Source organism: Labrus mixtus, chromosome 3 (assembly GCF_963584025.1).
Source record: "Labrus mixtus chromosome 3, fLabMix1.1, whole genome shotgun sequence".
Lineage (NCBI taxonomy): Eukaryota > Metazoa > Chordata > Actinopteri > Labriformes > Labridae > Labrus > Labrus mixtus.
The window spans coordinates 24804432-24828562 of record NC_083614.1 but is presented as its reverse complement, the minus strand read 5'-3'; the positions used below and the strand labels follow the sequence as shown (position 1 = coordinate 24828562).

Sequence of the window (24131 nt, the reverse complement as noted above, 5' to 3'; positions counted from 1 at the left end):
AGGAACACAAACCTGCAGACTGTTGGTGCTCTGTAGTTTAGGATTGCCTCCCCACCCTCCTTTACCCTGATGCTTAACCTTTCAAACTGTACATAGTTAATTATCACTGCTGGGTAATTGTGCTGTATTTTGTACTGCACAGTAATTATTAAACCTTGCCAGCTGCTTCCAGTATGAATTTGTTTCTCACAGGTAACCTAATTTTCCTCTTGTTCTGTCTTTTCCAGAGCAAAGCAGAAGGGATGATTTGGAGGCGCTGGGTCACATGTTCATGTACTTCCTCCGAGGCAGCCTCCCCTGGCAAGGCCTAAAGGTACTGAAGTGTTTTGACACCGATGGAGATTTATAACAGACTCCTGTATAATCCTCTCAATACTTGGTAAAGAGATTGATCTCTTAAGGCTTCTCAAGGGACAGAGAGCCTGATGTTTACTACACTTTCTCCATCACACTGGTGACATTTCAATGTCTCCACACGGATGTACAGTGGCTTGCAAAAGTATTCATGCCCCTTGAACTTTTCCACATTGTGTCACGTTACAACAACAAACATAAATGTATTTCATTGGGATTTTATGTGATAGAGCAACACAAAGTGGCACATAATTGTGAAGTGGAAGGAAAATGATATGTGATTTTCAATTTTTTTTTTTTTACAAATAAAAAACTGAAAAGTGTGGCATGCAAAAGTATTCAGCCTGAGTCAATACTTTGTAGAACCACTTTTCGCTACAATTACAGCTGCAAGTACTTTGGGGTAGTTCTCTACCAGCTTTGCACATCTAGAGACTGATCAATGCTCTCCTTGCCCGGCCTGTCAGTTTAGATGGACGGCCATGTCTTGGTAGGTTTGTAGTTGTGCCATACCCTTTCCATTTTCCGATGATGGATTGAACAGTGCTCAGTGAGCTGTTCAAAGCTTGGGATATTTTTCTATAACCTAATCCTGCTTTAAACTTCTTCACAACATTATCACTGATCTGTCTGGTGTGTTTCTTGGGCGTCATGATGCTGTTTGTTCACTAATGTTCTCTAACAAACCTCTGAGGTCTTCACAGAACAGCTGTATTTATACTGAGATTAGATTACACACAGGGGGACTCAATTTACTTATTAGTTGACTTCTGAAGGCAATTGGTTGCACTGGATTTTATTTAGGGGTATCAGAGTATGGGGGGCTGAATACTTTTGCACACCACACTTATCAGTTTTTTATTTGTAAAAAAATTTGAAAACCATGTATCATTTTCCTTCCACTTCACAATTATGCACCACTTTGTGTTGGTCTATGACATAAAATCCCAATGAAATACATTTACGTTTGTGGTTGTAGCGTGACAAAATGTGGAAAAGTTCAAGGGGTATGAATACTTTTGCAAGCCACTGTATGTATTTGTGTTGAATCTGAAAAAGTAATAAGCACCATCTCTGTCACTCAGCCACACAACTGTTGAGACTTTTTTGATTTTTTTAATTCACTGTTTAGTTTTATTCATAAATTCTTTCAAGTTTTTATTTATTATTCCCAGCTGAATAATTCCTCTGTTGACCCCTTACTCTACAACCAGCAAGCATTGAACGATCTAGAAAAAAAAAAACATACAAAAGGTTAAATAAACAAAGTGGGGATATAGATTGATTTCTTTGGTAATAGGGGAAACTGTTAACTATATATTTTGGCTATTGCATTAGAGTTAAAATGCAGATTGAATGCCAGTAGCTCTGAAGTGCTTAATAAGTGCTTGGATTTTACTCTTTAAAGTCTGTATTAACTGTGACTCAATATAAACTTGATCTGTGATAATGAACATTGAGGAGGTGATCAGATATAAATGACTTTGTCATCTGTCAGCCAATAACAATCAAGAATTCTCCCTAGCCACAGTTGGTTATTATTTTCTCTCTTCTTGGGCAATGTACCAATTGGACTTGTTGTCTAGATGCCACTTAGGTCCTTGTCTGAAAATACTTCTGTTAGGTATTTTTGAATTAGTATATTTTTAAATGGTCAACTGAAAAAAGGTGACCATTTTAAAATATATACATTTGGTTAACTAAGACAGAGCTCAAAGCGAGGCGGACAGGTTATGGCTGCACATGATTGCTGGGTGTCAGTATCAAAGGTTCACAATAGAACTGACTAGAAGACAAGACACCTCATCTTCACATTTGCTATGTGGGAGGCAGCTCGTGGTAGACAAATGTGAGGGATGTATGAATGTGGAGGATGATGGATGGCTCAGGCCAGTTCTCACCAACACTCAGCATAACAGTTGGCATCAAAATACAGTAAAGGAGCACAGATGAGCAACTGTGGAGTGTAACGGTATACAAACCTGACGTGGGATTCTTATTAAGTGTAGAGCAGCATTTATGGGATTAGAAGTATTTCTTTATTTTTTTGTAGTCGATAATTGTAAGCTAAATGAAGAACGATAGATGATATAAGGTGCACTGACAACTTAATGCTTCCTATCAAACACAAGAGTTTTACAGGGTTTCTTACAATATTCAGGGGAAATAATAGACATGACATTGTTTTACAAAGTCTACTTAAAAGTTGAAACACCGTGTGGAACTTCTACATTAGCCACAAGTCATTTTCTGCAGTAATAAAGTGCACACAATGATTATTAACCCTTTTGCTATATACCGAATATTACATGAATGTTATCATATGAATAAAATAATACTAGAATGTCACTAGTTTTCTGTAAGTACATTAAACTGCACATTGAAGAAATATATTCCCTGTAAGGTTCACATGAATATTAAATGAACTATGGAGTCTAAAACTTGGAGTCTAAGACTTTTCACTTGGCTCTTAACTGGTGATTTCTGCTATAATGTTTGGCATTGAAATCGGTTTCTTAAAGGATGGACTTTTTGAGCCATTCGAGAAATTGTGTCTTTTTGGACTTCCACGTTGGCTTGATTTTTCAGTCAGTGAACATTGGTTGACAATATTTGTGTTCTTAGTCTCACAGTCTGGAGGGGGATACAAATGTTTGGCATTTTTAAACATGTTTAAACTAAAAGTTCCCATTTAGTCTCTGCCAAAGCTTGTTGTCTTGAACATGCTGCACAGTGCATCCCATTTTTAGTGACCTGGTGAAAGTCTGAAGTGCCATGGCAGACAGAGTGATTTATGCCAACACAACACTCAGTGTTGTGTTTGTTTAATAAGGATTCAAGCACTCAGAATGACTAACCACAGGATGTCCGTCTTTCTCAGTGCCCAGTTGCACCTGAACATTTCCACTGCCAGCAGCTTTACATTTGCTTACATTCTGAGCGTGATGTATTTTTCTGTCTTTCTTCTCTTCTCTAGGCGGACACTTTGAAGGAGAGGTATCAGAAAATTGGGGACACCAAACGGGCCACACCCATTGAAGTGCTTTGTGAAAGCTTCCCTGGTCAGTAGTATCCACTAGTTTCACTTCGGTGTAACTACATTGTTTTCCACATTTAATGATATTTCTGATTTATTAATATTTTCTCTTTGGCTACAGAAGAGATGGCCACCTACCTGCGCTATGTAAGGAGGCTGGACTTCTTTGAGAAGCCCGACTATGACTACTTGAGGAAGCTCTTCACCGATCTGTTTGACAGGAACGGCTATGTCTTTGACTATGAATACGACTGGGTCGGCAAATCACTTGTGAGTGCCTCTTACAGAATCATTTTTTTTTTATTGATATTGACATCACGATTATTAAACACAATTTACTTGATTTGACAACATCTGCATAACATGCATTTATCAAACCTAAACACTCCTAACACTTTCACATTCTGCACCAAAAAAAAAAGAATAACAAATAACTGAAGATAAGTCTACTAGTTTTTGAGGTAGTGATGATGTACACTTGTTGCCACAAACACTTTGAAACATTTACCACACATTACATAACCCCCCCCCCCGACAAAAATGAGCGCAACACAGCATGCGGTAAATGTGAAATCTTGATGATCTTGTTTCTGTGATCGTGGGAAACTGGTTATTGAAATTGAAATTTGATTAATTGCCCAGCCCGAACAGGTTGCATACATTGCAGCTGCGGTGGAGTCTGTGTCATTCATGTAGTTGTTTAATTAATAATAAAAAACAATCAGTGATGTTGTAACATCAGATTAGGAGCCGCAGTGACCCTGGAAAACATTCAAAGTGATACCATGTTGTTCCTTTAAAAAAAAAGATCCCACATGTTTACCTGTTTGTTTGTTAGTTTTTAATGAAAAAAGATTTGACTTTATAATCTCTTAAAAATGTGCACCCCCCCCCTAAATATACAACTTTATTCTTAGAGATTCTTGGGTTTTTCTGAATATTACTCCCATCCCCAGGCCCTGGATTTCTTAACCTACATTGGCCATGATACACTTCATGAGTAAAACTTGATGTTGTGGTTCTGAAATATTTCTATCATTTCATAATTTGATGACTGTTTCTCTTCCTTTGGTTTCTTAAAATTGTCTTTCTTCTGACTTAGCGTTTGTTTCCTTGTGTTACCTGCAGCCCACACCTATAGGCCCCATCCCCAGTGACACACCCCTGCAGCCCAGCAGCAGAGACAAAGCACAACAGCAGACCAAAAACCAGGTGAGTTCACCAGTATTAAAGCACAACAAACACCACACCCATGCACCATCTACCAGCCAACTGACCAGCCTGCAAGCAAGCCAGCCAACCAGCCAATCCTGTCAGTCAGGTTCCTCTGCCAAGCTACTCTTGTTGTCTATCAACTTCCTGGAGAAAATGGCTGCCATTCAGTTCCACCTCTCTGTCATATCTGTGCCTGTAAAAGTCAGCTGACAGTGACGTCACCTGTCCAAATAGTCCTTGACAGACTATATGGCTTAACAAATGAAAGAAAAATAAAAGTACATGTTAGACAATGAGGCAGGCTCTCTCGCTCCAGCTGTGAGACAAAACAACTTTAATCTACACACTTTGCCACGCTAAGCTCCAATCATTGCATGCATGAGTTGAACATGCAAATTGCACTGTTCATACCAGCAATGACATACTTAGTGTGTGACAAAGTGTGGACTTGTTCTTAATGTCTGTATCTCTCTTAATGGCATGCTATCCGAGCCTTGTAATAATGGAAGTTTAGTTTTAGATGTCGAAGTTTAGTCAAGGGGGTAAAAAAAAACTAAGTAGAACTTTTCATACACACAAAACATGTTACTGTACGTTATAGTTCTGGTTCACGTAAAGCCATACAGGTGGTGCATTAGATTTTACTGTGACTTGATATCAGTGGACTCTAGACTCTTTTTACTGCCCTCCTTTTAGTGTGATTATCTAACAGCACTAGCAAGCAAATCAGTACCAACCTCATTTCTCATGACTGTAAAAACCTGTAACTTCCTCGTTCAAACAGTCAGCTGTTTCATAATAAAACACATGGTGTCTTTATTGCTAAGTGGTGTGTTTTAGTTGGTGGGGAGAGAATAATGAGCAATGTTAGCGCTGCAAATGAAAGCAAAATGTTTAAAAAGAAGCAAACTAAACTTTAGCTTGAAGTTAAAATATGTTGTTAGCTTCGTGCCCAAAATCCTACCTGTGTTCTTCTGATTATGTAGTTCTAGCTGAGGTGATCAAGGCTGTTTTATTTTACTCCTGCATGACTTGATTAGTGTTGATCTGTGCTTTGCGTAAAATTTTTGCTTCCCTCTACTCCTCTATTAACATAGTTTGTCTTAACAAGCCTGCTTCTGCTTGGAAGATGTCTTCTTTAATTTTTTTGTTTTTGTTTCCTTGTTTTTTTTTTCTTCACTCACTCCCCTTTCCTCCTTGTCCCAATTCCCTCCATCCTCACACCCATCCTCCCACCACACCGCCTCACCCTCACCCCCTTACCCTTCACCCAACCCCCACCTCCCCTTTCTCCCCACTTCACGACCACCTGCCTCTACACTTTTTGCTCTTTGCGTCAAGTCGCCTGAGCCCAAAGGAAGTGAGTCTCAGCCCACTCCAGTGACCAATAAGGAGACTCTGGGGTCGCACCTCACAGCTGAGAGGCTGGGGGGCTCTGTTCAGGTACTGCTGCTAATGCTACTGCTGCCGCTCTGATGGCTAATGCATGAAGCCATATAGTTTTTTGTGTGTGTCTGACCCCTCCTCTCACTCCACTCTCCCTGCCTGCCTGTCAGGTGATCTGTCCTGACCCTCTGTGTGCGTGACTGCGTCAGATGGTTTGAATCCCTGTGTGTCAGATCTTTGCCTGTTGTGTGTTCGCTCTCACAGCTTCATTCGCCTCATCTGCTGATGGCTGCCCACGGAGCAGGGCCAGAAAAATAATCTCTGGTGCAAAGCTCATGAGATAGAAAAGTAAAAGTGTTACAAAAGGTCAAACACAGCAACAGAAAACATAAACAAATTAAAATCATTTGACCATTTCCCATTTGTTCACTGTGTTAAAAGGTCAAATGTATGTCATTAGAAGAGAAAGTCCTCCATAATTATTATGGCTCAAATATGACACCTAGTGTCAGCTCGTTGAATTGCAGCTTTTAAAATGTTTCAAGTCTGTCTTAAAAACATTGTATACGACCATGTGTACATCAGATCCACTTTTTGTTTTTAATATTCTCATATATCTCCTAATAGAAGAGATGGAGGATACAACTTAAAAAAATGCACTCTGTTAAATAAAGTATTTGAAAGTACTTCTACTGTGGAACTCCCCTTTATGTTCCCACAGACACTGTTTCTGTCCTGAGCTACAGTGGAGGAGAAGTAACACAGTGTGGGAATTGAGTTCTAAAAATACTGTAACTCTGAAAGACACGTATTTGATGTTTTGAAAATCAAACTGCTAAAAAGAAATCCAAGCTTTAGATGCATCTCACAACATACAGAATATCTGCACGGATTGAGGAGTCTGGATTTCTTCCCCTATCTCTAATATTGGGGGTTCCAGACTACATGGTGAACTGCTCGCTGTATCCGAGAGGGCAGATAAACAGAAATATTCAGTGTGACATATTTATATGTAAATGTTGATCTCCTCCCTGCAGTCAGCTGTATGTGTATGTTTGTGAGCACTCTGGTTTTTCTTCTGTTTAGGTGATGAGTTCAACAAATGGCGAGCTGAACACTGATGATCCTACAGCCGGACACTCCAACGCTCCCATCACAGCACCCACCGAGGTTGAAGTGGCTGACGAAACCAAGTATGAACAAGCATGTAGAAAAAACACACGTTTAGAAAACAGCACTACTAGTCGTAGGGTTGGGGTTAGGTACAGAAGCAGTTTTTGAGACCACATCTAGTATGATGTTCTAAACGTAATCCAGATCCTTTTGATCTCTGTGGAGTTCTTCAGAGTTATCTTTTGTTATTCACAAGTACACCTGTGAAATGAATCCATTTCTAAACATGCACTGAAGAGAGAGAGAGCCTGAGGTGCACAGGTAAGCAGAAAAAAACTGCGAGAGGACGACTAGAATATCTTTGGACTGATATTTTTAAAGAGGTTCAGCACACTGAAAACATGGTGTTGAGCCGTAAAAGAAAGTAATGATCGTAAGAAATGAAACTCAGTTATTCTAATATAAAAGTTAACTTTTTATACTCTGTTTACAACAATATCTCGGTTTAATAAAGGCTCAACAAATAAACCTATTAATTTTCATTTGTTCTGAACCTTGCAAGGCCAGGAGTAGTGAAGTTGGTTTCTGTCTACTACATGATATTTTTCTCCAAAAAAAAAAAGGAATCAATGTCACCGAGCAACCCCCCACCTCCACCTCCCACAACTACCAGCCATCAATAAGCATTTTTCAGACGTGGGTGGGGTTGGGCTCATTATTCTTGTGTGATCTTTTATTTTTTATTATTATTATTATTATTTATTTTTTTAACACATGCATCCATGTTTAAAAAAAAATACCCTGATTTGAAATCTTGTTACATGTTTGCATTGGAGGAAATCTCCTTTAGCCAGCGGAAATCTCATAACAACAATCTCCGACGTTAAATATTGACGTGACATTCTCGGGATCAGCTCACAGTACTCGATGTTTTTCTCATGGCTCTTCACTCACAAAGAATTGAATCAGAATCTTAAATATGACTCTGTGTCTTTTCCCTGAATGTAATGTCTCTTTGTTTCCTGCAGGTGCTGTTGTTTCTTCAAGAGAAGAAAGAGGAAAGCCTTGCAACGACACAAGTGAAAGAAGAGAACGGAGAGAACTTGAAACATTGTGGTCACTGTCAAGTTTTAAATGGAAGCAACTACACAGACCCCAATCCCTGTTCCTTATCTCTTTCCAGCTCCCCACCCCCCCCTCACCTCTTTATCCCTCTCACCTCATTTCTCCCTGTCACTCTGTACCCCTCCTCCCTTCGCGCTCTCTCTTTCTTGTTCTCAGAGCTCCCCGGCTTCTGGCGAGCTAAAGGAATGTTGCAGTCCTACTGACTCCACAACAGACTCTTGATTCCTTTATCGACGAAATATACGTACCTGCATTACAACGGGGGGCTTGAGACAAAGTAAAAAAAGCTGTAACAATGAAACTCGAATCTGTGGCGTGAATATGAAAAAAGATGCTGTTTGAAACAGTTGTTGTATTGATTTAGATTCCATAAAGATTGCATATTGTTCCAACAGTCAGCTGTTGATCAGGGGGAACCACAAGTGGTTTGAGTGAAAGAAAACTGCTCATTAGGAAATTGTTTTATTTTTTTTCTTTCTTTCTTCCTTTGGTGTGTGTTTTGGGATCAAGGTGAAGAGGAAAAGGTGAAGTATGCCGATGATAAATCTGAGAGACACAGGAAGCATTTCATCTATAAAACAGAATTGGAGGACTTTTATGTTTTATTTTCTTCTTCTTTTGTAATGGAATCCTCAGTTTTCAAAGTTGAATCCCTGCATTGAAAACTTATTTTTATGTTGTAGTGTTCTGGAGCTTGATTCTTTTCCTCACTCTGGCTTTGTTTTTGTCTGTCGACGTGGACTTTGTAGCACAGTCACTGGCCTCAGGTACTGTGGACGATTGAGAGAAACAGATATCAAATTCTCTTATTGTTATTGCACTTTTGGAAACAAAAAAAAAAAAAGAGAAAAATATGACAGTGGAAAAAAAAAAACTTTAGGTTTGAAATTAACAATTAAGAAAACAACTAAATAAAGACTGATCTAGGAAGAGTCCTTCATAACGCTTATATCTGAATTATGGCCGCAAAATGTTGTCGATTTACATGAAGAAAAAAAGATATGTCTTTCAATTTTTATTTCTTACATCAAAAATAATTTACCAGGAAATCATAGTTTGTGCCTTTCTAAGTAAAATGTTTAAAGCTCAAGTGAGTGTCGCGCAATGACATTTTATATGATCTGTCCCAAATGCTCACTGGATTATTTTGTGTCTGTGCATGTGTGTGTCTGTGTGTGTGTCTGTGTGTGTGCCTGTGTGTGTGTGTGTGTGTGAGTGAGTGAGTGCTTACAACTCTGGAGGTTAAAGTGAATGTGTTAAATGACTGTGTACACACCTTTGCTCTCACAGGCAGTACACATCCCTCGCCTTCATCCTGCACTGTGACAATCAACACATCTGTTCAGCGGTGGTGTGGAGAGAGAGAGATCAGGAATGTGTGTGTGTCTCTTTGTGTTTGTGTTGGCCACAGAGAAAGTGTTCATGGTGCCAGCTTGAACAACCCAAATCAGTATGAACCCTTGTTTCTTTCTTTTATATCCATATACAGTATCTCACAAAAGTGAGTACACCCCTCACATTTCTGTAAATATTGTATTATATCTTTTCATGGGACAACACTGAAGAAATTACACTTTGCTACAATGTAAAGTAGTGAGTGTACAGCTTGTGTAAATTTACTGTCCTCTCAAAATAACTCAACACACAGCCATTAATGTCTAAAACGCAGGCAACAAAAGTGAGTACACCCCTAAGTGAAAATGTCCAAATTGTGCCCAAAGTGTCGTTATTTTGTGTGGCCACCATTATTTTCCAGCACTGCCTTAACCCTCTTGGGCATGGAGTTCACCAGAGCTTCAGAGGTTGCCGCTGGAATCCTCTTCCACTCCTCCATGACGACATCACGGAGCTGGTGGATGTTAGAGACCTTGCGCTCCGCCACCTTCCATTTGAGGATGCGCCACAGATGCTCAATAGGGTTTAGTTCTGGAGACGTGCTTGGCCAGTCCATCACCTTTCCCCTCAGCTTCTTTGGCAAGGCAGTGGTCGTCTTGGAGGTGTGTTTGGGGTCGTTATCATGTTGGAATACTGCCCTGTGTCCAAGTTTCCAAAGGGAGGGGATCATGCTCTGCTTCAGTATGTCACAGTACATGTCGGCATTCATGGTTCCCTCAATGAACTGTAGCTCCCCAGTGCCGGCAGCACTCATGCAGCCCCAGACCATGACACTCCCACCACCATGCTTGACTGTAGGCAAGACACACTTGTCTTTGTACTCCTCACCTGGTTGCCGCCACGCATGCTTGACACCATCTGAAACAAATAAGTTGATCTTGGTCTCATCAGACCACAGGACATGGTTCAAGTAATCCATGTCATTATTCTGCTTGTCTTCAGCAAACTCTACGCGAGCTTTCGTGTGCATCATCTTTAGAAGAGGCTTCCTTCTGGGACGACAGCCATGCAGACCAATTTCATGCAGTGTGCGGCGTATGGTCTGAGCACTGACAGGCTGACCCCCCCCAACCCCTTCACTCATACCTCTATTTTCCAAAGACAACCTCTGGATATGACGCTGAGCATGTGCACTCAACATCTGAGGTCCACCATGGCGAGGTCTGTTCTGAGTGGAAGCTGTCCTGTTAAACCGCTGTATGGTCTTAGCCACCGTGCTGCAGCTCAGTTTCACGGTGTTGGCAATCTTCTTGTAGCCTAGGCCGTCTTTATGTAGAGCAACAATTCTTTTTTTTTTTTTTTTCAGATCCTCAGAGAGTTCTTTGCCATGAGGTGCCATGTTGAACTTCCAGTGACCAGTATGAGAGTGTGTGAGCGATAACACCAAATTTAACAGACCTGCTCCCCATTCACAACTGAGACCTTGTAACACTAACGAGTCACATGACACCGGGGAGGGAAAATGGCTTATTGGGCCCAATTTGGACATTTTCACTTAGGGGTGTACTCACTTTTGTTGCCTGCATTTTAGACATTAATGTTTGTGTGTTGAGTTATTTTGAGGGGACAGTAAATTTACACTGTTATACAAGCTGTACACTGACTACTTTACAGTGTAGCAAAGTGTCATTTCTTCAATGTTGTCCCATGAAAAGATATAATACAATATTTACAGAAATGTGAGGGTTGTACTCACTTTTGTGAAATACTATATATATATATATATATATATACACACAGTATATATATGTTATGGGGTCACAGACAGATGTGCACCTCAATGAGGTTTTACTTGTTTATAAATCACATCATGTCTCTGGATTATTGGGCTGCAACCTTCATGAATTTACTATGTACTATGAATCTCCCTTTTTTTTTTTTTTTTATTAATTTCCTTGCTGCTGCACACAACATGAGCTGCGACACAGGATTCTTTTAATGAGCGATTGATCATTTTGCATTATAAAGCCTAAAAAAAATGTGAAATATGTCATGTGTTGTCCACAAAAATTCAACTTGAAATGAAAAGCAGAGAATCTTGGCATTTGTCCACCTTGCCTAATTGGCTCTATGGCTGTTTAGTCTGCTTAAAAGATTACTTCAATAATGAATCGCTTCTCACAATGGCTGCAGAGTAATTTTCATTCCATCTATTTATGCCCTTAGTTGCAGCTCTGGCTTCATGTATCTCTATGACCATATTTTGTCATCTTTTATTTCCTGGCCCACAAAAAGATGTATTATTATTTAGCTTTGTGCTCAGCTTGTGTCCAGGATTATTTACCCCCCCCCCCCCCCAACCCGTAGACAGCTGGGAAGCCAAAACATATCAAGACTTGTATCAGATGAATTTAAAAAAGGATACTACAATTCCCTTAATGCAACAGAATACTTCATTAGAAGTAGATCCTGACTCTTAAATGCTCCCACAGTTAACCCTCTGATGATTGTTCTTAAACCAGCTCACTCATGTGAAATTACCCTGATCACATCACTAGCATCATTATTTAATTTAGACTTTGGATCCCCAGCTCCCTGATGATGGCTGAGCAGTTATTCTTATGTTAAATACGTTTCCTTTGTAAGACTCATTTGAGCCTCAACACATTGTGGTTCACTTTAGATTGTAGGTGACTCAAAACTTGAACGGCCAGCACATGATTACCACATCATAAAGGCAAGCTCCATGAAAAGGTGCAGAAGGGGAAGTTTTAAGTTGTTTGTTTCCCTCTTTGAGTTAAAAAAAAAAAATGCAATACTGCGAATCTATTGTTTACATGTCTGATCGAACAGCTGCATGGGGAAGTAAATCTGAAGTTGACATTTTTATATTTTTTGCATATTATCTGCTGATGATTTTTTAGCTTCCTGATCTTCTACAAACTTACCTGACTCTAACCTTTGACGGAGATATATATATATATAACTGTCCATATGTGTATGGTTTAGGTAACCACAGTGGGTTTGAATCACTCATCATGTGAAGAAAGGAAAGAGGAACTAACAGCGTTTGGTAACAGTATTTTAACTCACGAGTTTTCCACCGCTTGAGTATTCATCCAATGCAGACAGCACCGGAGGCGTGTGCATTTCAGAGCTATAAAATATCTTAAAGACAACACAGATATCCAGATGTTTTCTCGGAACACGCCGGGTGCCCTGATGCGTTTTTACGCGTGAAATCCTCGGACCATTACTCAATAAAAGCTTTTCTTGAAGCATTAAATATTTGTCCTGAAAGTTAAACCAGTTCAGCTGACCAGCTTGGAATAATCCAGTACATTGCGTTTATTGTTACTTTTGGGGAGATTTTTGGCGTATACCCAAGACCAAAGGTTGAACAGAGTTTTTGCTCAACGTCTTGTTGGTGTTACTATTTGCATCATGTATTTGTCAATATGAAAACAACGGATCTTTTACTGTGAATAAAGGAAGTTTTATCACAGGAGTGCAATCAATCATGGAGCCTTATGTGCGCACCGAGCGCTCTTTGTCGTTCTGCAGGAGGTTATGTTTTGCAATGGGACATTTTCAGAACGACCTGTGTGCGTCTATGTGGTTCACCTATCTCCTGGTCTACCTCCACAACGTGCTGGGCTTCCAGAGCACCTACGCAGGTGTGCTGCTGCTCATAGGACAAATAGCTGACGGCCTCTGCACGCCTTTGGTTGGATATGAATCCGACAAAACATTAAGTGGCATCTGTGGAAAAAGAAAATCCTGGCATCTACTGGGTAAGTTATTGAAGACAAGACTAGTGTTAGGTCTTTTTTTTCTGACTTAAAGAAAGTGAACGCTTGAAGAAGTGTGAATTATTACTTTCCTCACCTTTAATAAGTAAATTGCCCCCAAGAGGAATTTAAATATCAGTTTAAGTGCTAACTCGAAGTAAGTAAACATTTTTATTTCTTATTAGGTGATGTTAAACGAGTCATAGTTTGTTTACATGGCACGCTTAGGCCTTTATGATGCTAAAACACAATACGTAGACTAGTTTAATAAGACGTATTCCTCCTCTACTTTCCAGGAACTGTTTGTGTTATTATATCGTTTCCCTTCATTTTCAACCCCTGCCTGGCCTGCACCGACAGCAGTCCTCAATGGGCTCAGATTGTATACTTCTCCCCCTTCATCATCATCTTCCAGTTCGGATGGGCAGCCACCCAGATCTCCCACCTGTCCCTCATCCCGGAGCTGGTGACCCGGGAGAGCGAAAGGGTGGAGCTGACTGCGTACAGGTGAGCTGACGTCATCGTCCTATGCCGGAATGTTTATTCGCTGACTTGTGAATCAGCTGCACCAGAGTTAGCTTTCAGCTCATATACATCTGTAGTCTCTGTAAACTGTCACTTGTATCCCCCCCCGAAGTCCCACAACACTGCAAGCACACCACAAGCTTACATCCCCTAAAAGTGAAGAAAAATAAATCACATGTGCAGGTGAGGTAGAACCATCCAACACTGTGGGCTTATCGCAAAACCTCCTCAAATTATCCAAACAAAGATACAAATAAAATAAAAACAATAAAAATTAAAATATATTGTACCCAGTTAAAATAACGAACATTTAGGCTATAGTGCATAACACTAGTGTGAACACCTTTTTTTTATGTGGATGAAACAGAACAAAGAAATGTTAGTTTAGGTTGTGTGTGTAAAGTGGATTTTGGTTGGAGGCCAGGCTGGTTTTCTCTTCAGACTGTCCTGATGCCACCTATAAGCTAACCACCTGCAGGCGGTAAATCATGGGGTAATAAGTGTTATCTTTGTTTACCTTCCAAAATGTCTAACTATGAATGTTGTATACCTTGTGATGTTCACATGATTATGACTCTGTGACTCAAATATTTAAAGGGAATATAGCCTACACCCTACAATGGCATGCAAGTTGAATTTGAAGCTGCTAAGTAAGTGAAGTGTCCGCAGACAGGGCATTAAAAATGATGATGTCATTAAGTGAAGATATTTTGTGTTTGTTCATAAATCAAGAACAAGAAACAACATCGGCAGCTGTGGGCTCAGTAAGTTGAGTCGGTTGTCTCTCAACTGGAAGGTTGGGGGTTCGATCCCCAGCTCCTGCAGCAACATGTCCGATATGTCCTTGAGCAGGACACTTCACCCAGAATTGCTCCTGCTGCTTCGTCTGTGGCGCATGAATGTGTATGAATGGGATGAGTTACTTTACATAGCAGCCTCTGCCATCAGTGTGTGAATGTGTAGGTGTGACCTGCAGTGTAAAAGCACTTTGAGTAGTCAGAAGACCAGTAAAGCGCTATACAAGCTCACGTCCATTTACCATTTAAGCTTATGATTTAGTGTTTTGTTTACCTACACCATAACACACAAACAGTGCTGCAGCCATCCCTGATTTATCTTCTGATATTCTCAAATTTTTATGACATGTCCTTTAAAATGTCAGGAAGTTGTTAAGAAGACTGATCAGAAAGACCAGGGTGAACTCTGTAAGGAGATGTTCAAAACAATACATCGAAGAATGAAACAAACTTCATGCAGGTCTGAGCAATGTTGTTTGTTTTTACTTAATTTTGCTGATTATTTTTCTTTTTGCGTTCAGTCCCTCTTTCGTTAAAGCAGTTATCAGAGATTTATATCTTTAGGATTTCTCTTTAGAATAATATATCACTGACATGTTTATAGATCTGTTAACTGAGGTACACAATGTGATATATAAATAAATATATTAATATTGTTCCCTTAATGTAGACCTGCCACTGTGTCACTGATTATTTGCTGTGCGTGCTTGCATACATGTTTAACAATATGAAATATGTTGGATTCTGCATCTCAACAAAAGATGTTCCTAAGTGACGGCAGCATTCAAAGAATCTCTTAAACAAAAAATCCCCGCTTTGGGACAAGCAGTCATTTATTTTTGTTTGACTGGACTGTTTTTGGAAATTCTTCTCTTAACAATTTACTTTCAGTTGAACTTTCATACAAACCTTGCGATCATAATATTTAAAGGATAACTATTCTTTTCAGTTTTAAACTTGTTTTTGACATCATGGGGCAGTTTAACAGTTTATTTCAGCTTTAATTGTTAAAATTCAGGAGTCAGTAAGCGGTAAAAAAAAAAAAAAAAAAAAAAAAAAAAAAGTGTCAGTTAAATCACTCGTCATCTTCAGGTCAAAGCGTTGAAAATGACAGATGTCACAATATCACACACGAATGACGTGGCGTGTTCTTCAATTACTTCTCTTCCTCTCTCCAGCTTCCTATCTGGTCTGCAGCTCTCGCCACGTTCCCGTGTAGAAAGTTAAAAAGATTCTTTTCAGTCATTTATTGTCCAAAATATGAGAGAAGAACAGCTGATGAGATGAACATGAGATTTGTGTCACAGACAGGTTATGGTTAAACTGCTGGAAGTAAAGAGTCAAATGTGGCTGAAACAGCAGCCACATTTCTTGTGAAATCAAAACGGGAAGTAACTCGACTATGTCATCATTGTATCCAGAGCAGCTGAGATCCTGAGGCTGTAATGTCTTTAAATTGTAGTACGTATGAGTATGAATAAGAATCCTCTTTGTCTTCTGTTACTACTCCTTAAAAGCTACAACAAACAAGTTTGAATTCATTTTCTTCCTGTTCAGGTATGCCTTCACTGTGGTGGCCAATATCACAGTGTTCACTGTAGCCTGGCTGCTCTTTAGATTCCAGACTCCACACAATATCAACCCTACCATCACAGACAATGTGGGCCCAGTGGACATCCCTCTGTTCAGGGTAACAAGAGTAATACCTGACCACTTCCTACACTGCAGAATCCCTTTTTTTAAACCTAACTTTTGCCTCTCTGTCTATAGGATCTGGCCCTCATTATGCTGGGCCTTGGGGCTTTATTCTCTCTGGTTTTTCATGTGGGCACAAAGGAGGGGACATTGGCTTCAGAGAGAGAGAATCTGCTGATCACACCTGCCCCGTCACAGGATACCCCACCTCGTACTGTGTTTCAATGGAAGAATTGGCTGAAGGAGCCCTCCTTCTACCAGGTGACTCCTACTCAAATGCCATCTACTGCTTTGTTCCAAGTTATTTGTCAAATAAATATAGGGAATAAAAATCCTTATAATTCTAATCCTTACTAGCAAAAGGGATATTGAGCCTTAATTCAAGCTAAAGCATAGTTGTTTACCAATCAACAACTGTCAGACAACAGCCACCTTATAGCTAACATAAATGGCTAGGGATTGACTCCTTACATTTAACACCATCAACACTACAATGTTAGCTAGGAAGTGGCTAAAAAAATAACATAACTTTGTGATAGTGGTACACAAAAGGAGGTAATTCAAGCAGCAATCTCCGGTGTTAAAAAGTGCAAGGTGCAAAAAATCTGTGGCTGGCCCCAAAAGTAGAGGAAACCCGGTTTGAGCCCATTTTAAAATGGGCTTTCATAACAGAAATAAACGTGATTAAAGCCCCGTACAAATATCGGTTTAAGCTGATTTCTGTGTTAATAAAAACTGTATCTGTTTTGATTAGCCTATATTAAGGCTAACGTGGCTGATTTGACTAACAACAGAGTGTTCTTTGCCAGGAGACTAGGCTTTATTTGAACTAAATCCCACCGCTGACATTGAACTATTGGCTTTGTGTGTGTTGTTTTCAGCATTTGGAAAATGCTTGCTATGTTAATGACGAGCTTGATGAAAGTACTTGTTTCTGGATTTGCTGCAAGGTAGTTGGAGTCAGCATTACAAATATGGCGACTGCCATCGCTGCGTTTCAAAATGCGTCTTGAGAAACCAATGGGTGACATCACTGAGACTACATCCACGTACCATTCAGTCTACGGTTTATTGGCAATAACACAGTAGAATGGTATTATAGAAGCATAACCCCGAGCAAGACTTGAGAGGAAAATGGAAAATTCACAGTGATGAATGGCTTTGTAATTCTGGATGAAGTTTGTTGTCAAAGCTAAATTTACACCTTAGCTGACTGATAATCAGTCACGCCTGTTGTTTTTGAACTACCCCTTCCTATCTTGTGTCAAACTTCATTTGAGTGGTGCAAAACACCTAACTCCAAATGAAATTCTCAGGCTTGGCTACCTGATTTGCATCATATATTTCCTCATTCGGATATATTGTTGGTAACTTGGACTGTAAAGTTAATCAGGATAAGCTCTTTAACCGTTTGCTATAAGTAAATGTGGTGGACTTTTTAATAGGGGTAAAATAACTTGAGAGTTTACAACCTTCAATTCAATATATATATCTATTCATTTTTTTTTATAAAAGTATTGACTGTCAAATACTTAACTTCCTGCATTCTGTGCATTTATTAAGTAAAACGACTAAATCAGTAAAATACAGTAATAATTGAATTTCTGGCGGAAGTTTTCTTTCAGCAAGATTTAAGAGGCCATTATTCACACGGTAATTTTATTCTGAGGAGTTTTAAGTAATTTACGTGGAAAAACAAGTTTCTTGATTCTCTCACCTAACCCGAACTCTCTCTCTGCCTCGTGGTGGAATTATAAATTACCCAACAAATGCATTTGTCTACAACTGTTTCGTCACTGTTTGTAGTTAGATTGAGCCGAATAAATGCTCGCTATAGTTGTAGTCCGAACTCCAAACCTTCCATAACAGCCTAAATATGTTTTCTAATCCGAGATTTCACCACAATACAGGAATGAATGTATTCTGAGTCTATCCATTACGGAGCTGTATGCCTATTTAAGACTATAGGTCTAGAAAATACTTGTTAGATTATTAATTGATTGAGCTAAAATGTGTCGATTGCCTAGAATCCTAGAGGAAAAAAACATGAACATATTATTGATTTGATTAATTGATGATTGCTTGATAGTACTCTGCTGTGTTGAGTATGACATTTGACTTGCGTCACAGCAGCTCCATTTACAACAAAAACATTCAAGAATAAAAAATGGTTTTGTTTGGAGGTGTCAAACTTCTTTCTGAAAAACACGTTTCCTTTGTTTGATTTTGTACCAGATGGCTTTCCTGTACATGTGCACTCGCCTCATAGTCAACTTATCTCAGACCTACATTTCAATTTTCATCACCGACTCACTGATGTTGCCAAAGGTAAGACCACATAGCGTTATTTCATACTGTGACTTGTGTAACCCATTATCATCAACATCAAACGTCTGTGTTGCAGTTTGAATACTTATTTCATCCCCTGTGCCTCTCCTCAGAACTTCATTGCCATCATACCTCTGGTGATGTATCTCAGCGGCTTTGTTTGCTCATTGGTCATGAAACCAATCAGTAAGCTCATAGGAATCTATGTGAGTCTTTAACCAATAAGATATTTATTTATTTATTATACAACTATATTATCATTTTGGCATCAACACTCCCATGTGTAATTATAAATTAATTGTCCGGTGCGCAATTTTTAATGAGCGATTTCAAGGAACAGCTATATTGACCACCTTCACAAGGCAGCCATGTTTCTCTGACATCGCTGAAGGTGATAGGCTCAAATACTGTCATACTGCTGTGTTCAAGGTAGTTAGTTGTATAAATGTCAGAAATTTTAGTACTTCAGTATTGATCAGAAACTACATTTTTTCATCAAGGGTAACAATTCAGAAGGACTACGAGCCGTATTAAAGTTAAAACAACATACATGATCACCCATTAGCTTCTTTCTGACAGCAATGATACAGCTAAGCTAATGTTAACATCCAGCCGCCTCCTACTGCTAAATATACTCTTATCTAAAGTTTCTGAATTCTAACACAACTTTTTTAAAGTGTTATAATATAATATAAGATAGGCATGACCAGGAATAACTTTGTAAAAAATAATTTGATAATCCACAAGCAACCATCATACAAAAGCTAATACTAGCATAACTACTACCTTGTTAGCATTACCGTGAGCAGAAACAAATGTCGGCGTTCAGCCACTTCATAGCAGAAAGTAAAATTAGCGAGGAAGTGCATGAATGTTAACATGATGCTAGCCAATAGATCGTCAAATATATCATGAATTTAAATATTTTTAATGTCCCTGAGAATTATTTTAGCAACGTTTTTTATCCAAACTGTTTATCAATCAGGACCTGAAGTGAAATGATAACGAATTGTCTCACAACGTCACATCATTTAATACATTACACTCCCACCCTGAGTGTGATGGCAGACGAGTGAATATGGTGAATTAAACATGACAATTATGTGTTTGTTTTTAGATCACTTATTTAGTCGGCCTGGCGCTGGTGTTTGCATTTGGCATCTGGGTGTATGTGGCCAAGCACATGGGAGCTGACAGCATTTATGGAGCCGCCGTGCTGCTCGGAGCCGGCACAGCTACTATCCTGGTTATGTCTCTTTCAATGACCGCCACGCTCATTGGGGACCAGACGGTAAGTGGAGAGAACATTATTTAAAACAACTACAGCTTTGGAGGAGAGATTTTAATTTGACGCAAAAAAGCAAAAACACCGATAGGAAGAAGCTGCAACTTTCGGTGTTGAAAAATGAAGCCTTTGTGGAAGTACAAAAACTTGCAGTTCCTTGAGTGTCCACTAGAGGCTGGCTTCAAAAGCCCCCGAAGTCACATAAAGACCCCCATTCTAAAATGTCCAATATTTTAAACGCAGACACACACATGTTTAGAGCCTGGTTTAAAAAAAAATGGTCTGAAGAGCTTATTTCTTTATCAGCAAACACTGTACTGTGGAGGGATTGTTTTTTAAATGTGCCCTTTCTGATTGTATGGAGGATAAGAGTAATTCATAAAAAGGGTCGTGGCTGAAATGACTGGTGGGCGAGCATGTTGTAACTGTTTGTCAGGAGGCTTAAGGCCCGCCTCAGCTCCACCTCTTTACCTGTTACTAGGTTGACTTAAAGTTAGTTTGAGGCAGCATTTCCTTCATGGTGAACGCCATCAATAGGCTTCAAAAGTCCGCTTCAGAAACAAAAGGGTGACGTCACTGAGACTTTGTCCATGTTTGATACAGTTTATGGATATGAACGATAAAATGTGAAAAAACATGCACACAATAAATTGGTCCTATCAATTACTTCTCCCTGTGTATCCAAAGTCTTATATATCCCACATCACATTACAGGATTTATTTCTATTTGGTTAATGTTTGCCCAGGAATTTTCTGAGCTTTTTTTTTTATAAAAGTTCAATTTGATCAGTTTCGAAAGATTGAAAATCTTCTTTTAACTGAATCAACCTGTGAGGGCACTAAACCTTTGCCATTCAGAAAAATGGAGAAACATCTAAATGCTGATTTTATCTTCATGTCCTTAAATTTCATTTATCATAAAGCACATGGTTTTGGGTGAAACTTAATCACAAGGCATAAAAAAACAGCTGCTTCATTGTCTTAAATATCACCTCAGTATAAGCCGTTCATTCATGGGAGTAGATCTACAGTTCGATAAATGTATACATGTGTCTGAGGTCACTGAGGGGAGGTTATCAAATCAGTTTGTTCTGGTAACAGTATCACAGTCAGGTTAGGTGAGGACAATCTTAGCTGTGAAATGAAGGCTTGTATTGGTGTGTCAAAGCACTTTGTAAACATCTGTCTTGAATGGTGCTATATACATAAAGTTATTTTTATTATTATTATTATTATTATCATTCAGGTTGCTAGCTGTATAAATGTAGCCAATTTGACAAATATGGTTAAACCACTTGGCGCAGAATCAGCAAATAAAAGATAATAAACAGAGAATCCACAGAGACATTGAGCTATATTTCAAGAGGAATTGAACATATTAAAAAACATTAGATTCTGTTAGCCAACAGCTAATAGTAGCATTAGTCCAATCTCAGTTTGTATTACATCAGCTCGCTCACCTATCATGTACAACACAATAGACATACCTGTGTTAGCTTAGCATCAATAAGGGCTCAATGTCTATCCTCATTTTCACATGTATTATCTTTACAGTAGCTGATCAGTACTGAAGAGATAAAATTATATTGATTTGTGAGATTGATTATGTTTATATGATTCAAACCAGTAATACAACACTATGCTTGTTTTGTGATCATCTTGTATCTCTGTTTAATTAAGCAGCAAAGTGGAGCCTTTGTTTACGGGTCAATGAGCTTCACAGACAAGGTGGCTAATGGTCTTGGGGTCATCCTCATCCAGAGCCTCCGGCCATGCAAGTAAGTTTCACATTTTAGCAGACCTTGTTGCCCATGTATTAAAATGAAAGTCTAGAGGAAGCTGTCAGCAAAGATTTTTCACAGACAGAGAATTGAAAGCTGTTTTGTGGTTGATCTAGATGTTTTTCTCTCCCAGGCAGAATACAAGGGAATCCTTAAGAACTTCTGTTTTTTAATAATTAGAATAAGCATTAGGAAAAGTTGACTTTGAAACCTTAATATGAAGCCACATCTGCTTGTGACCAGTCGTATCAGGTTTAATGTTTGTAAGTTGTGAGCTGTTCAGTCAACAAGCATTTTCAAAGATCGGGTTAATATTTATTCACCACTTATGTTTTTAAAGATCTACATCTTCAAGGAATAACTGAGACATGGAAAAGATGCATGCAGTTTTTTTCTTTACATGTAATTTTGTGTAAATAACAAACAAATAAAAAAAACAACTGCATAGTCCATTAGCAAATGGCTTTGTGCAAATTTATTTTTGTAAATAAAGTACCAAAATAATGATTTTTCCTTCTTTCAGGTTGTAAAAAGAATCTCATTGATTTATTTAATACCTCTGCTTTGCTGCTGTTATTGTTAAATGCGAAACCTTTTCTGCCCCTTCATCTCCCACAGCACAGAAGCCTGCTGTCCAGACTGTGTCTGGTTCTATCGTGACGTCATGGCCGTTGTAACCGGGGGTGTGGCCATTGCTGCAGCAATTTGCCTGTTCACAATTATGACCTGGCCAATCAGGATACGGAGAAATTAGGGTTCAAAGTCTGTGCTGCAATAATTGATACTGCTTGCTTCTGTGAGAACAAACGGACAGCCTCTTGTCGATATAATAACTTACAGTACAGTTTTGTCGATGTGTCATTTTTATAAATGTTGTTGTTGGACAAGGGAAACCTTGCAAAAAAATGTAAGCCATGCTGCCACCTAGTGTCTGAAATAGTATCTACACTGCCTCCCAGACTTCAAAATAAGAATTATATAGACCAGGGATGGACAATTTTGGTCACTTAATTCTCACTGCCAGAGCGACCAATTGTAGGATACTCTTAGGTGGACTTATAATTCAACCAAAGGAAGGAATACATAGCTACTGATTCTAAATTACGACCAGTCAAGACTACCAGCGATGCTCCTTTCTAAAATAACAAATCACTTCAGTTCATTTGTTATCTCCCAGTTATGGCCACAGCCTTCAGATTTTGTCATGTTTTCTTCATGTTTCCAATTAATTGATATGTAAAAACTGACCTGAGGGCCACTTTGAGTGTTGAGGGCCACCAGTTGCCCAACCCTGATATAGATGATACAGGTAGACATGCATCATTAAACAGTCTTTAGATGGATTCAGAGGTGTAAAATAAATGTAGGAAGTGACACAAATTATTATATTTTATATTTTTATCTAGATGTTTTATTGGAAGTTTAACAAACTGCACAACTTAGCCGAAGCTGGGGACGCACAACTTTACAGACATTTCACATGAAAAAAATACTTTAAGTGACACCTGCATGTCAAAGGCACTGGAACAAAACAGAATTTCTCAGATCAATTCAATTTGGTGATTGAATTGATTAAATAAAAATGCAACACCCTTTTAAATCAATGATCATCAGATATGAGAAATAATAAACTTGTTCCTCGTTTTGTCTATGACTATGGTATGTAAACAAAGTATACATCAACATATAAGAACCAATTTCAGTCATTAAAGGAATTATACCAGAAATATTAATCAAGGACTGTGCTGTTTTAGTGAATTCTAATGTATCATTTTTGTTCCTCCTATAGTCACAGCAGTAACGCTCTTGACTGATTTCACCCTGTAGCCTACATGATCAAGTGTGTTTTCTGACAAAAAAAAAGTCTCTTTCTGCTTTCTTTAATAGTCAAATGTACCATCACTGTTAATCTTTGCAGTGGCAAATGTATCCAAAGAAAAGCTGTTTCAGCAGCCTATGGATTGCCTTGTGGGACACCAATCCCTCAGAAACAGTTTGAGGCTTTAAAAATGATTGTTGATACTCAGTCTTCTTCCTGGTGGTCCCTTTACTTTTGCAGAGGCAACAATAATATTAATTCTGGTCTATTTCATAACTACGGGTTGTAAAAACGTACTAGGAAGTCAAAAGTCACAGGTTTACATGTGATTTATGTAAAAGTCTTCTGATTGTTATCTATACTTTATTGGACATTTTAAGATAATGGGTTCATGTGATCAATTAACAATACAGACCTCAACTAAATAAAGTACTTGACTTTATGTTGGCCATTCTGTCTATCAGTTCTCATCAGTGTGTGTTTGATTCAACAGCTAGATAATACCTATACTTACCATTAGCAGGGGTATGCCATGCATGCATCCT

General features: G+C 38.9%; 2 protein-coding genes across 6 annotated transcripts in view; both read left to right on the top strand.

The window, feature by feature from the left end:
* csnk1g2b (casein kinase 1, gamma 2b) overlaps window positions 1–9320 on the top strand; it is a 36132-nt gene extending 26812 nt beyond the window's left edge. Inside the window, exons 5-11 of one of the 4 annotated variants that reach the window (XM_061034145.1) lie at window positions 228–313; window positions 3332–3416; window positions 3516–3661; window positions 4520–4603; window positions 5948–6049; window positions 7079–7185; window positions 8134–9320. In XM_061034145.1, coding sequence (XP_060890128.1) covers window positions 228–313; window positions 3332–3416; window positions 3516–3661; window positions 4520–4603; window positions 5948–6049; window positions 7079–7185; window positions 8134–8188 — 665 coding nt within the window. In that variant the 3' untranslated portion in view covers window positions 8189–9320. Of the gene's footprint in view, window positions 1–227; window positions 314–3331; window positions 3417–3512; window positions 3662–4519; window positions 4604–5947; window positions 6050–7078; window positions 7186–8133 lie in introns of all 4 variants that reach the window. The other 3 variants (XM_061034144.1, XM_061034149.1, XM_061034146.1) reach the window with 3 other exon arrangements.
* A 2637-nt stretch (window positions 9321–11957) lies between these two features.
* Window positions 11958–23500, top strand: mfsd12b (major facilitator superfamily domain containing 12b). Of its 2 annotated transcripts, none has more exons than XM_061034142.1 (9): window positions 11958–13359; window positions 13653–13863; window positions 16236–16368; window positions 16449–16634; window positions 18609–18701; window positions 18815–18907; window positions 19819–19992; window positions 21667–21764; window positions 22386–23500. In XM_061034142.1, exons 1-9 carry the CDS (start codon window positions 13086–13088, stop codon window positions 22519–22521), a joined length of 1398 nt encoding a protein of 465 aa, XP_060890125.1. In that variant the 5' UTR covers window positions 11958–13085; the 3' UTR covers window positions 22522–23500. The 2 variants fall into 2 exon arrangements, with proteins under 2 accessions (XP_060890125.1, XP_060890126.1); XM_061034143.1 differs by having other exon boundaries at window positions 11959–13359; window positions 21670–21764.
* The last annotated feature ends 631 nt before the right edge of the window (window positions 23501–24131 follow it).